This window comes from Oryzias latipes, chromosome 6 (assembly GCF_002234675.1).
Source record: "Oryzias latipes chromosome 6, ASM223467v1".
Classification (NCBI taxonomy): domain Eukaryota; kingdom Metazoa; phylum Chordata; class Actinopteri; order Beloniformes; family Adrianichthyidae; genus Oryzias; species Oryzias latipes.
This window is the reverse complement of record NC_019864.2, coordinates 1026260-1039818: the sequence shown is the minus strand read 5'-3', so window position 1 is coordinate 1039818 and position 13559 is coordinate 1026260. Positions and strand designations below refer to the sequence as shown.

The following is a 13559-nucleotide window of genomic DNA, read 5'->3' as shown; positions in this document are numbered from 1 at the left end:
GTTTTGTGTCTGTTTTGGAGGCCACGCATGAGCCTGCTCAGCTTTCTGCATGCTGGGTCATCTGCATTTATGGAGGTTAGGGGTTTCAATGGATGAAGAAAGGTTCCCTTTATCTCCAGAATGTTCTTAAAGCTTCTTCCTCTTGTTTTTTTCCTTTGTTGTATTTCTGCCTCTCAGTATCATTTAGAACAGTGAAAACTGTTTTTAAAGGTGTGTTATGATTACACTTTTACTGCATCTGATTGTAGTTTTCTTTTTCCCAGGAAACTCTCTGGAGCTAGAGTTCGATGAGTATGGGGAGGTAAGGAGAAAGATCATCTAACACATCTGTTTCTAGATGTTCTTTAATCGATCAACTACTGCTTCCTCTGCACTCACATGACTTCCTCACCAACAGGACGTCTTAAAATCTGAGCTGTCCTGGAATGAGCTTCACCAAACCAAGACTGATGGTTTGCTTTGGGGGCCTTCAATCGCATTGATGACGACCACTGCGGTTCCTGAAGAGGATGTCACAGCTGCTGCTGCAGAGGCAGATCCAGAAAGCACCGCAGATTCAGGTCAAACTTCAAAGGACATGCCCCACCGCAGTTCTTCCTCAGGACCACCAGAGAGTTCCACTCCTTCGTATGCAAAAACACTTGGCGTAACACCGGAGGACTCCTCTGATGGAGGAACCCTGACCGTCCCAAGCTCCGCTGATCACCTGATCACCATGCCCCATGCAGGAGCTGGCAGCACCTTCCCACCACCATTTATCCAGGGATATACTGATGGAGATCTGGCCTCCAGAGCCAGAGGCCTTCCAGACAGCACACCTGAACCCACAGAGGCCCCACCTCCTTCTTCAAGAACAAGAACTTCCAGCACGCTCCTAGTGTCTGCTCCTGACTCTGTCTTGTTGAGAGGTGTTCTCTTGCAGCCGACACAGCTGCCATCCAACGGTGAGCCAAGCTCTGTATTTACCCCGTCCTCCTCTTTTACCCCTCCCCTTCTGGATCCAAGCTCCACCCTCTCCACCCGCTTGCTTGACCCTTCCACGCTGTGGGCTGTGTTTTCTGCCTCTCCACTGGACTCCCAGCATGCTGCTTCTGCACACCTCCCTAGCAAAGACCTGGCTTCTCCTTCAGCCCCCACCCTGTCTGCCTCCCTAACCCCACCCCACCCCACTGACTTTGCGCACACCAGTGTTAGTAGTGATGATAGCAGCGGCGATAATGTGCAGTCTTGGTCCTCAAGTGGTCCCTCCGTTTTTGGTCCCACTCCCCCTTTGGAAGCAGTGCTCGAACTGTCCAGCACCCTGTCTGCTGAGTCCCTCTGGGACGTGTCCCTGTTAGGCCTCTCTCTGTCCCTCCAGCCATCAGTCACGTTGTCTGGGGAGTTGAGTGCTTCTGGTGTGACTGCCAGTTTGTCCAGATCAGTGCTGGGGCAGTCAGAGGACCCCAAGTATGCTACAGGAAGCAAAATAGAGTCAATTTTCCCTGGGGTGGTCAGTGACGGCTTAGTTTTAGCAAGCGACGAGGACGTTCTGTGCAGCTGCTCCATGGAACTGTACGCCTCCTCCTCCTGGTTTCAGGCCTCCTCTCATGAACCTCTTTCAACATCTGCATGGGGTTCTTCTACCTTAGGGCTTTTCTCTGGTACTGCCCCCCTCTCGGCCTCTGGTGTGGGTATGGACGCTTCTCTGTCTGCGGTGGGCTCTGGTGGTCCGCCTACAGGCCAGACGCCGCTCTTCCATACTGCTGTTTCTCCCTCTCCGTCCTCCCAGTTTCTCCCTGCCTCCCACAGTGACCCACCATTTTCTGTTACAGCTTCAGCCACAGTGGACTCTTGGTTCTTGGCGTCAAAGGAGAACGCTGCCATCCAAACCCCCCTCCCCCCGTCCTCCCCCTCTGCTTCCCTGTTAGATCCCGCCACAGAAGGACATGTGTTGGACTCCAGCAGCAGTGCCTCTGGCTCTGCCCAGGAATCCCAGGAGGGCATAGATCAGGAGTGGGACAGGGTTCAGATCTCTGCTTCTGGGGAGGCTCTGCTCGATTATTCACCCCAGGTCTTTAGCACCACCCCTCCCTCCCTGGAACTTGATCAGACACCAGATGATCTGGAAGAACACTCCTCAGCGTTTTACTTTGACAGTGGAAGCGGCAGCGCCTTCACAGTGGAAGTAGGGGGCACTGTGCGTCTATCGGGTTCAAAGGTGACCCCAGCCCCGCCCTGGTCTGGGGGGCTGTCAGACGGAAGCGGCTCAGGGCAGGGCGACAGCCTCTATGACAATGAGACGTCTTCTGACTTCAGTATCTCTGAACACACAGAAAGAGAGTTGGAGGATGAAGAGCCAGCAGCAGGTAAAGAAAAACACCAAAACGCGTGTGGGGGGGCCTGAACCCCACCCCAACGCAGCAGAGCCTGGGGAGGCCAGACTCTAGCACAGCTACATTTCTTCACTTTAGTTTGCAAAAAGCTAAAATGTTGGACCTTTTTGAAAAATAAACTCTTGTGTCACACTTTGTTCTGAGGTTAAAGTACAAAGAGAAAGATTTTATTTTTCTGTACCTGTGTGGGTAGGACAAAGAAAGGTGCACAAAGACATGCTGACCAAACACATTGAGGGAATAACATGGAGCGATCATTTAAAATGAGGATGAAAAGGATTAGAATACACATGCAGATTTAACCCAAAATACATTTTTATTATTCTGTTTTGTTTTTTCGTGGAATCAATTGAGTTCTGTCTCGTTGGAAGCTGAATTTTTTGTATCCCAGCTGTGAGAGAGCACGCTCAGAGTGACGATGGCCTGGACTAGAAATCCTCAAACTTAAATGTTTTTATGGCTGACTGCAGGGAGCAGACAGGACTGAGGTTTTATGTAGATGGTTGGTAAGCCTGCGCCATAAATCGCAAATTTACTGTTATCGCAAAATCAAGCAGTGCAAAATGCATATCGCAGAAGTCGGCGAGAATTGCAATAAATGGTAACCTTAAATGTGCTAAAACAATCTTATGGCACCTTGAAGTATTTAACGAATCAAATAAATCCATTAATGCATTTGACCAATCGGACCCTCTATGTAGACGAGGGTTAACTTTAATTTAAATTAAACTTTTGCAGTGAAATGGAAATGTTTTTGTTGTTTTTGCTATTTGTTCATGTATCGCAAGTTATACCGTCATCGCAATATTGATCACTGATATCGCAAATCATGAGTTTTCCTCATGTCCTGCAGCCCTAATGGTTGACTTGATTTTCAGAAAGGTCAGTTTCCTCAAGCTGAGGAGAAGTTAAAAAGTTGAACTATAAAACCCTGATTTCATCACATTACTATACATGAACCCTTCTGCCTCCTCGAAGAAAGAGGGGAGGCAGAAGGGTCCGTGGCCAGAGAGAGAAGGGAAAAGGCAGGAACATAGGTTTGAGAATAGGGACTCTTAACGTTGGCACAATGACAGGGAAAGGCAGAGAGCTGGCAGACATGATGGAGAGAAGGAAGGTAGATGTACTGTGTGTGCAGGAGACAAGGTGGAAGGGCAGCAAGGCACGTAGTATTGGAGGAGGATACAAACTGTTCTATCATGGTGTTGATAGGAAGAGAAATGGGGTAGGAGTGATTCTGAAGGGGGAGTTTGTAAACAGTGTTCTAGAGGTGAAAAGAGTCTCAGACAGGATGATGAGCCTAAAGTTAGAAATTGAAGGGGTGATGGTGAATGTAGTCAGTGGGTATGCGCCACAGGTTGGCTGTGAGTTAGAAGTGAAGGAGAGATTCTGGAGTGAGTTGGATGAGGTCATAGAGAGTTTCCCCAGAGGAGAGAGAGTTGTTATTGGAGCAGACTTTAATGGGCATGTTGGTGAGGGCAACAGAGGTGATGAGGAGGTGATGGGCAGGTTTGGTGTGAAGGAAAGGAATCTGGAGGGACAGATGGTGGTGGACTTTGCGAAGAGGATGGAAATGGCTGTAGTCAACACTTACTTCCAGAAGAGAGAGGAACATAGAGTGACATACAGAAGTGGAGGTAGGAGTACCCAGGTGGACTACATCCTATGTAGACGAGGTCATTTGAGAGAGGTTATTGACTGCAAAGTGGTGGTAGGAGAGAGTGTAGCCAGACAGCACCACATGGTGGTGTGTAAGATGACTCTGGAGGTCAGGAAGAAGAAGAGAGGGAAAACAGAAAAGAAGACCAGGTGGTGGAAGCTACAGAAGGAAGAAACTTGTGAGGAATTTAGGCAGAAGTTGAGACAGGTCCTGGGTGGTCAGGATGAGCTTCCAGAGGACTGGGAAACTACAGCAGAGATTATCAGGGAAACAGGTAGGAAGGTGCTAGGTGTGTCATCTGGAAAGAGGAAAGACGGTAAAGAGACTTGGTGGTGGAATGAGGAAGTACAGGAATGCGTCCAGAGGAAGAGGTTGGCTAAAAAGAAGTGGGATGTAGAAAGGACTGAGGAAGGTAGACAGGAGTACAAGGAAGCGCAGCGTAGAGTGAAGAGAGAGGTGGCAAAGGCCAAACAGAAGGCTTACGATGAGCTATATGACAGGTTAGACACAAAGGAAGGAGAGAAGGACTTGTACAGGCTAGCCAGACAGAGAGACAGAGATGGGAAGGACGTGCAACAGATAAGGGCGATTAAGGACAGAGATGGAAAGGTGCTAACAACCCAGGAGAGTGTACAGAAAAGATGGAAGGAGTATTTTGAGGAGCTGATGAACGAGGAAAATGACAGGGAAAGAAGGGAGGAAGATGTGGTTGTTGTGGAGCAGGAAGTAGCAGAGATTGGAAAGGAGGAGGTTAGGAAGGCTCTGAAAAGGATGAAGAGCGGAAAGGCCGTTGGTCCTGATGACGTACCTGTGGAGGTATGGAAGTGCCTAGGAGAGACAGCAGTGGAATTTCTAACGAGGTTGTTCAATAGGATTTTAGAGAGTGAGAAGATGCCTGAGGAATGGAGGAGAAGCGTTCTGGTTCCGATCTTTAAGAACAAGGGTGACACGCAGAACTGCAGCAACTATAGAGGAATAAAGTTGATGAGCCACACAATGAAGCTGTGGGAAAGAGTAGTGGAAGCCAGGCTTAGGAAGAAGGTGGAGATTTGTGAGCAGCAGTATGGTTTCATGCCCCGTAAGAGCACCACTGATGCCATTTTTGCTTTGAGAATGTTGATGGAAAAGTACAGAGAAGGTCAGAAGGAGCTGCATTGTGTGTTCGTAGATTTAGAGAAGGCGTATGACAGGGTGCCGAGGGAGGAGCTGTGGTACTGTATGAGGTCGTCTGGAGTGGCAGAGAAGTATGTCAGAGTAGTTCAGGACATGTATGAGAGAAGTATGACGGTGGTGAGATGTGCTGTAGGTCAGACAGAGGAGTTCAAGGTGGAGGTGGGACTACACCAAGGATCAGCTTTGAGTCCTTTTTTGTTTGCTATGCTGATGGACAGGCTGACAGATGAGGTAAGACAGGAATCTCCCTGGACAATGATGTTTGCGGATGACATCGTAATTTGCAGTGAGAGTAGAGAGCAGGTGGAGGAACAGCTAGAGAGGTGGAGGTTTGCTCTGGAAAGAAGAGGCATGAAGGTCAGTCGTAGTAAGACAGAATACATGTGTCTGAACGAGAGGGATCAAGGTAGAAGCGTTAGGTTACAGGGGGCTGAGGTGAAGAAGGTGCAGGAGTTTAAGTACTTGGGGTCAACAGTTCAGTGTGATGGGGAGTGTGGAAAAGAGGTGAAGAGGCGAGTGCAGGCAGGTTGGAGCGGGTGGAGGAAAGTGTCAGGAGTGTTGTGTGACAGAAGAGTGCCAGCAAGACTCAAAGGAAAGGTGTACAAGACAGTGGTGAGACCAGCTCTGCTCTATGGGTTAGAGACGGTAGCAGTGAGACAGAGACAAGAGGCTGAGATGGAGGTAGCGGAGATGAAGATGTTGAGGTTCTCCTTAGGAGTGACCAGGTTAGACAGGATAAGGAACGAGTACATCAGAGGGACGGCTCATGTTGTCTGTGTTAGCGACAAAGTCAGAGAAGCCAGACTGAGATGGTTTGGACATGTTCAGAGGAGGGATAGTGGATATATTGGTAGAAGGATGTTGGAGATGGAACTGCCTGGCAGGAGGGCAAGAGGACGGCCAAAGAGGAGATATATGGATGTCTTGACAGAGGACATGAAGTTGGCTAATGTTAGGGTAGAAGATGTCCATGATAGAGTGAAGTGGAAAACGATGATTTGCTGTGGCGACCCCTGATGGGAAAAGCCGAAAGAGAAAGAAGACTATACATGAACCCATCTAACTGTTTAGGTTTCATACTTACAATGTTCTCCCTCTGAGCAGTTTCGTCTTGCTCGTGTGTTCCTCCCCTCCAGATGTTAGCAACAGTAGCCATGAATCCAGGGTGGGCTCCATCAGCGAAGGTCAGAGGAAGGCTGTGCTGCCTCTGGCTGTCATCTCCACCCTCACCGCGCTCGGTCTGATCGTCCTCATTGGAATTCTGGTCTACTGGAGGTCAGTCTGCTGCAGGTTTGCGGCTGAACATGGACCCTGTTTGCTTTTTACTTTCCCTCTTTCAGTCCTTTCTAAGACTTCGACAGAATAAGTCTATGAGGCACTCTGGAATAAAAAACCCCTTAAACCAAATTCATATTCAGCCAGAAATACTTCATTTCCTGTTTTTGAGAGGCATCGAGCAGGACGCTGCTTTTTCCCATAGTGGAAAAACAATACAAAAAAACTTCAGAAACTGAAACTTTAAGCAAGTATGAATAATGCCTGACGAGGTGTCTATCTTCAGAAATTAATGAACGATGCAGAGGCGTGAATCATCCCACAAGAAACAGACTATTTGATATACGTTGTGACACGTTGTCGTAGTAACAGTTACCAAGCCTGCCCTAATCTTGCTCTTCTGCAACAGAGGAAGGGGATATATAGTATGCCAAACGTCATGTATAGTGATCCAAAAAATAATTTCAGAGAGAAAGTTCACCTCTGAACACTTGTTTTTGTCAAGATGATGAAGCTAAACTTTGTTTTAAAGTAACAAAATCCAGAAATAGTTTCCTAGATCACTTTTACTGAAAAGAAATATCTGCTCTAATCATGAAATGTGTATCAACAAACTATTTATTTCATTAATTAACGCTAAATATATTTAGAAACACATATTTACTAACGAATAAGCAATAACTTAAGCAAGACAGACAGACAACAAACTATTGAAAATTGAACATTGCTGTTGATGGTAAAACGTGACAAAGATCCTGTCATGTCCATCATAGAGACATTTGAAGGACATAGATCTTTGCTACTGTCTTGCTGTTGTGGTCAACTGGAATAACATCTATCTGTATGTCAAACATTAAATATTTTTGGGGTTAACTTCCATACATATAACATTTGGAGTTGTTAAAACATGTATTTACCTGGTATGAAACTGTTCTTTAAAATAATAAATTGCTTTTTTTTATCAATGTATTAGTTTATTGCTTTGAATTTCAAGGTTTCTTTTTCTACTTCAAGGCTAGGGCTGAACAATTCACGGCATTTGCTAATTAACTGAGATAAGGGCATAACCTTCCACAAAGAGACTGAGACTCTCATGTTCCTAGTTTCTGTTGTTCTGGTTACCAACTGGTGTTTAGATCAGTGCAGTAATATAGAACATCCAAGCTATCTAAACTTCCTTTTGGTGTGTATTATCACTCTTTAATGAACACCCTGCAGCCAATCAGAATCGAGTATTCACCCAGACCATGGCATAAGTCCCAATTTGACTTCATGACATAATGTTTAGTCAGAAATACAGTCAGTAAAGCCTTTTTTCAGTTGTTTTCCTGGTGCTTTTTGTCTTTTTGAAAAGAAGAAGCACAGATGTTCAGTTAAACGTCTGCCCTCTTTATTAAAACATATTCTGGAGATGAGCGTTGTCTTGCAGCAGGTTTTGTGATTTCATTGCATGGGGTGTACCTTGAGATGACACGATGGATGATGTTTGTGTGTCTGCAGAGTGTGTTTTCAGACGGCGCACTTCTACATCAATGACACCTCATCTGCCAGAGTCATCATTGCACAGCCGTCTGCTGCACCACAGGATGGTAATGAACCCCTCTGCATTTACCAGAAGCTGATCTCAGGAACTCAAACAGCGCTTGCTCTCCGTAGATAGGAGATGCTTTTATTGCATATAAAACTTGAATCATATAAAGTGGTTAAGGAGTAAGATACACTACGGTTGGGATCTAAGTCTGACAGAAATCTGATTTAAATTGTTTTTAGTTCAACTTTTACTTAAACTGTCATTCTGATTCATGTTCTACAGTGATCCCCCCTCAGCTTCAAACACCACCTGCTCTAAGCATTGTGGGAATGAGAGGAAATATTGGCGCCAAGTACAGAGAGCAGTTTTCCTCAGCAGATGACGTCTGCATGATTCTTCTTACCCCTTGTGCTATCTTAGATGACCCCCCCCCCTTACATTGACGTGTTCTCCCTACCATGACAAAGGTGGATAAAGGTGGAAAGATTTCATGTAATCCATGGACACCAGTGAAGATCACAAATCATTGAAGAAAAAAGGTTCAGAGCTCTGTCTAGTGGGTCTAGATGACCCAACTCCCAATGTTAAACTGCCTAGGATAGCACAAGGGTTACATAGATGCGTTATCGTAGCTGTTAGAAATGTGTCCTTGTTGTGTTGTTCAAATGTTCTCAGCTTCTTCCAAAGGTGTTCCTCAGAGCCATCCAAACTATAAACAGCCACAGATGGATCTTTTCCTCATTTCTACGTGGAAACCCCCCCTCTTTAACTTTCTGACCAATCACGCAGTAGTTATCTCCTAATGATGCCGTGAAAGAACCATCTGAGGACACCATATTTTAGGACTGAGGAGAACATATTGTTTTGGGCTTGATAGGACGTTTGAACGAATCTGCCTTCAAAGCTTCTTCTCTTTCATGAGGGGAGAGTTATCTTTTTTTTTTTTTTTTTAACTTGTCCTGTCCAACAGCTAGGCAGGCAGATGAGAGCTGAGGGCCTCTTGTGTTGGACATATTTTACTTTAACAAGAGGGGTTATTAATCTTCAGACAAACCAAAGGTGTGACTGAACAAACCCCTTTTGTAATTGAGGCCAAACTTTATTCATTTCAACCATGATTGAAAAGTTTTCTGACTCCATTTCCATCTGAACTGTTCAAGATATTATCTGGATGAGTCTGATTCTCTGTGAGAAATGTGTTTGTGTTTGAAGAAGTCCTCTCTTTGCTTGATTGTGCTTCCATCTCATTTTCTTCGTCTGGAAGCAGGAACTCACATGCCCTGGTTGATAAAGACTGGCATCCTGACTCTGTTTGTATCCAATCTTGCAGAAGAGCAAACAGCGTTTCCTCTGAAGGACTTTGTTGAACATGTGGCTGATCTTCACAGCAGTCAAGGCTTCCAGCGAGAGTTTGAGGTATGAAAACCGACCTATCTGTCTGCAGCATACACCTGTGCAGAAGTCAGGTGCAGATGCTGAGTGTCTGCATGCAGCATGAAGCTCTATGAGAGGAGAGTGTTTGGATAAGATTTAAGTCCAAAGGTGAGGGGGCCATGAGTTTGCCTGTTGCAGAGCATGTTGAGGTCATGATGAGCACGTGCATGAAGAACATGAACAAAGAGCGTGTTTCTGCTTTTGTTCTGTGAGCAAATCCCCCACCCGCCCCAAAAAAATCATAGGCTCTCACATGTACTACTGAGTTCATTTGTCTAATCTCTCGTCATTGTAATGGTTGTTATAAGGCAGGATGCAATGACAGGGAAATAAGATAAACTTAAACAATATATGCATTTAATATGGCAAAATGACATTACTGGCAAACATAACAATAAGACAATGAAACAAAAACAACTTGTAACATGCAAAATAATTCCCACATAGAATAAGTGAACATTTTACTAAAATTAAAGTTCAACATTTGAGTTGTGACATGGAGCAGCACTGATTTACACTCAGCCACACTTGGAAACCATTTGGCAGTTTATACCCTTGTCCAGTCACTAGTTCTGGACATCAGGCATGAAGGCATTGAGTCCAATTTGAAAATTCTTTGGTATAACTTGAGTGTGGATTCAAACCCACGATCTCGAGCAGACTCTGGGCATGTTTAAGTTGTATTTTTCCTTTTTTTTTTAAATGATAATAATGGATTGGATTTTTCTGCACTTTTCCAGACGCTCAAAGCGTTTACATTGTGTCCATTATTAATTCACCCCTCATTCATTCATGGTGATGCTAACTACTGTTGTAGCCACGGCTGCCCTGGGGCAGACTGACAGAGGCGTGGCTGCCAGTTTACGCCTATGGCCCCCCTGACCATCACCGGGACATTCATACACATTCACACACCAGTGGAGCCACACTGGAGGCAGGGAGGATGAAATGTCTTGCCCAAGGACACAACAAGAGTTGACAACAGTTCAGATGGGAGTGGGGATCAAACCGGCAACCCTTCTATCATTGACTGAGGCACTGCAGAAGAGTATTTCTAACCCTCGATTACCTGTGACATTCCTGTGTCTTATCTCAATGTCAGTTTGGCTGAAATTAGACGTCGTAATCTTATCCTCCCAGAACGGACAGTCCGGTTTGACCGTCCATGTTTCCTTCCTTTTCGGTTTTAAAGACGCTTGACTTTTCCAGCCGATCTGTGTCCCTAGTTTGATACTCCTCGGGGGGTATTCCAGAAAGCAGGTTATGCTAGCTCCCACGATAAGTTTGAGGCTAAGGAAGTTGATAACCTCAGCTTTCGGTTCCAGAAATGGAGGTATGTTTCAGGGTAGGTCAAGTTGCCATAGCAACTCATGCTGTTGATCCAACTTAATTATTTGCTTCAGTTAAGATAAATTATTTTTTTAGGTCACCTTAAAAATTACATGTAGTTTTCAGACAATTATTTTCCTTTCGTTCAAATTAATTCAATTAAGTAGGTGTAACTTTGATGCTGCTGTTAGATCGGCACCGCAAGGGATTCTGGGATATCATTCCCTTTGCCTGTCTGGACGGATTTGGGTTTAAGTGTGGGTTTTTGACAGAATGTGTTTAGTTGTCTAGCTATTTTACTGTGTTTTGCCGTGTTTGGCCGAGTTATTTTGTCCTACTATGCTTACGTCTCTGCACCATGAGTGACAGGGAGGGAGAGGATGATGAGTTTATATAGCACCCCTACAAGTGTAATCTGTTATGACAATGATGGAAAATTCTTTATTGGATTTTTGCACTCCGTGTATTTTTTTTCCGTCCTTTTTTATTTTTATAAAAATGAGCATATCTGTCGGCTCAAACTTAGACATATGAGAGTTCAAGAAATATAAGTAATTAAGATTGAAAAAAGATTAATGGAGTAATGTGATATTTAGCTAGATAAATACGTAAAAATTGAGTTGTATAAACAATTATTGAGTTTAAACAACTCAATATATATATAAATATATATATATATATATATATATATATATATATATATATATATATATATATATATATATATATATATATATATATATATATATATATATATATAAATGCGTCACAAGGAAAATGGAAACGAGATCAGAAATTTTGTCTGTTATTTTTCTCTAAGCAGAAACTCTTTTTTTTGATGATGCAGCCGTGTTACGTTTTTTGATGGACTTATAATCTTTATCCGCCGTCATTAAAATCTCAGTCTCCGTCTGCCTTCCGTCTCATGTGTCTTGCTTTCTTTTTTTTTTCTCCAAGCGTTTCCATGGTGACTCCATGGAAAAATGTCTTTATGTACCTCCTGTGCACGTGCATTAACCCAAGGTTACCAAGTCGAGCATAATTACGCCAACTCATATCTGGTCTTTTAGCACCGACATACCCAGAGTAAGCAAGTTCAGGCGGATTTCAGCCAGAGTTCAGGCTTAAAGTCAGGCTAGTTTAAACATGCTTCCTGGGGGGTATTCCAGGAATTTTCTTTCACTGTCATAACAGCACTAAGCGGTAGGGGTGCTATATAAACTCATCATCCTATCCTTTACTCTCACTCATGGTGCAGAGACGTAAGCATAGTAGGACAAAATAGCTCGGCCAATCACGGTGAAACACAGTAAAACAGCTATACAACTAAACAAATTTTGTAAAAAATCCACACTTAAACCCAGATCCGTCCAGACAGGCAAAGGGAATGATATCCCAGAATCCCTTGCGGTGCCGATCTAACAGCAGCATCAAAGTTACACCTACTTAATTGAATTAATTTGAAGAAAGGAAAATAACTGTCTGAAAACTACGTGTAATTTTTAACAAAAAAAATTTTAACAAAAAAAATGATTTATCTTAACTGAAGCAAATAATAAAGTTAAATCAAAGTAAAAAGTTTATCTTTCCAACATCCATATATGGTCTTATCACCCTCTCCTGGTGGAAAAATTATTATCTGAGCTTCTTCATCCACTAAATCATCTTCAAATGGACACGCCATGCTGCTTCACCTCTCTGAAAACAAACTAACCTTCAACTAAACCTGCTCCAGACCAGGTTATGTTCAGAGCATGAGTTGCCATGGTAACTTGACCTACCCTGAAACATAACTCCATTTCTGGAACCGAAAGCTGAGGTTATCAACTTCCTTAGCCTCAAACTTAGCGTGGGAGCTAGCATAACCTGCTTTCTGGAATACCCCCCTGGAATACCCCCCTGGTGTTGCAACAGTGTCGACTCTTCTGCAACACACTGCGAGCTACACTTTGTGTTGCTTTTTAACTTTTGTCTCTGCACCTCTGTGTTGTCGTGGAAACGTCCTGGCTGCCTGCTGCTTCTTCGTGGTTAGATGCTGAAGGAGAGTTACGAGGTAAGACTCTCCTGCAGTTTGCTTCCTGCTGACCCTGTTGCACAGTGTTTTCATATTGTTGTTGACAAAAGTCCAGTTTCTGGTTAGAGTACTTACATGCGTTTGATTGACCTGGTTATCAGAGAAACCAGCTCACAGTTTTGCATGCACAGCATGTTTTCACAGAGGAAGCACCACCCTTTCCTCTAGCTCTGGGGTTTGGAACCTTAAATGTTTACAATAATTGCATTGTTACAGCCTTATATTTTTCAGCATATAGCTATTTTAACTTTATTCTTCTCTGATGGCAGCACAATCAAGTTCCTGTCAAAATAAACTACAACCTGTGTTAAATCAGATCCTCCTGCTGCAGCAGATTTACTACAATTAGAGATGCTACAAAGACAAACATGGAATTTTCTATCACCATGATTTTAGTGTGCAGTCATCCTTTTTCTCCTATTCCCTGTTAAATATAAACATGAAAGCCTTGCTCAAGAATCTTTTTGTTTTAAAATCTATACATGTAAAGGCAGTTTTATACTTTAAGTACTTTGCCTCTAATAAGCTACTACACAATGTTGTACAGCAGAAGATAACAATATGTGCTTTACGCTTATTTTAATAATAAACCACTTCAATAAAATATTCAGCCTTTTACTATTGTTGGTCACTAAACAGAAACTTAAAACTTTATTAACTAAAACAAATAAACCAATGCTTTCAGAAAATAAATCTTTATTTATTTAAATG

The 13559-nt window shown here is 43.6% G+C and overlaps 1 protein-coding gene across 5 annotated transcripts in view; it reads left to right on the top strand.

Annotated features, from left to right (window-relative positions):
• The window catches only part of ptprz1 (protein tyrosine phosphatase, receptor type Z1), an 86172-nt gene that overhangs the window by 44136 nt on the left and 28477 nt on the right, over positions 1 to 13559 (top strand). For 2 of the 5 annotated variants that reach the window (XM_023955427.1, XM_023955428.1), the window contains exons 11-16: positions 264 to 301; positions 398 to 2345; positions 6342 to 6480; positions 7981 to 8069; positions 9342 to 9427; positions 12807 to 12827. In XM_023955427.1, coding sequence (XP_023811195.1) covers positions 264 to 301; positions 398 to 2345; positions 6342 to 6480; positions 7981 to 8069; positions 9342 to 9427; positions 12807 to 12827 — 2321 coding nt within the window. The remainder of the gene's footprint in view (positions 1 to 263; positions 302 to 397; positions 2346 to 6341; positions 6481 to 7980; positions 8070 to 9341; positions 9428 to 12806; positions 12828 to 13559) is intronic. The other 3 variants (XM_023955430.1, XM_023955431.1, XM_023955429.1) reach the window with 3 other exon arrangements.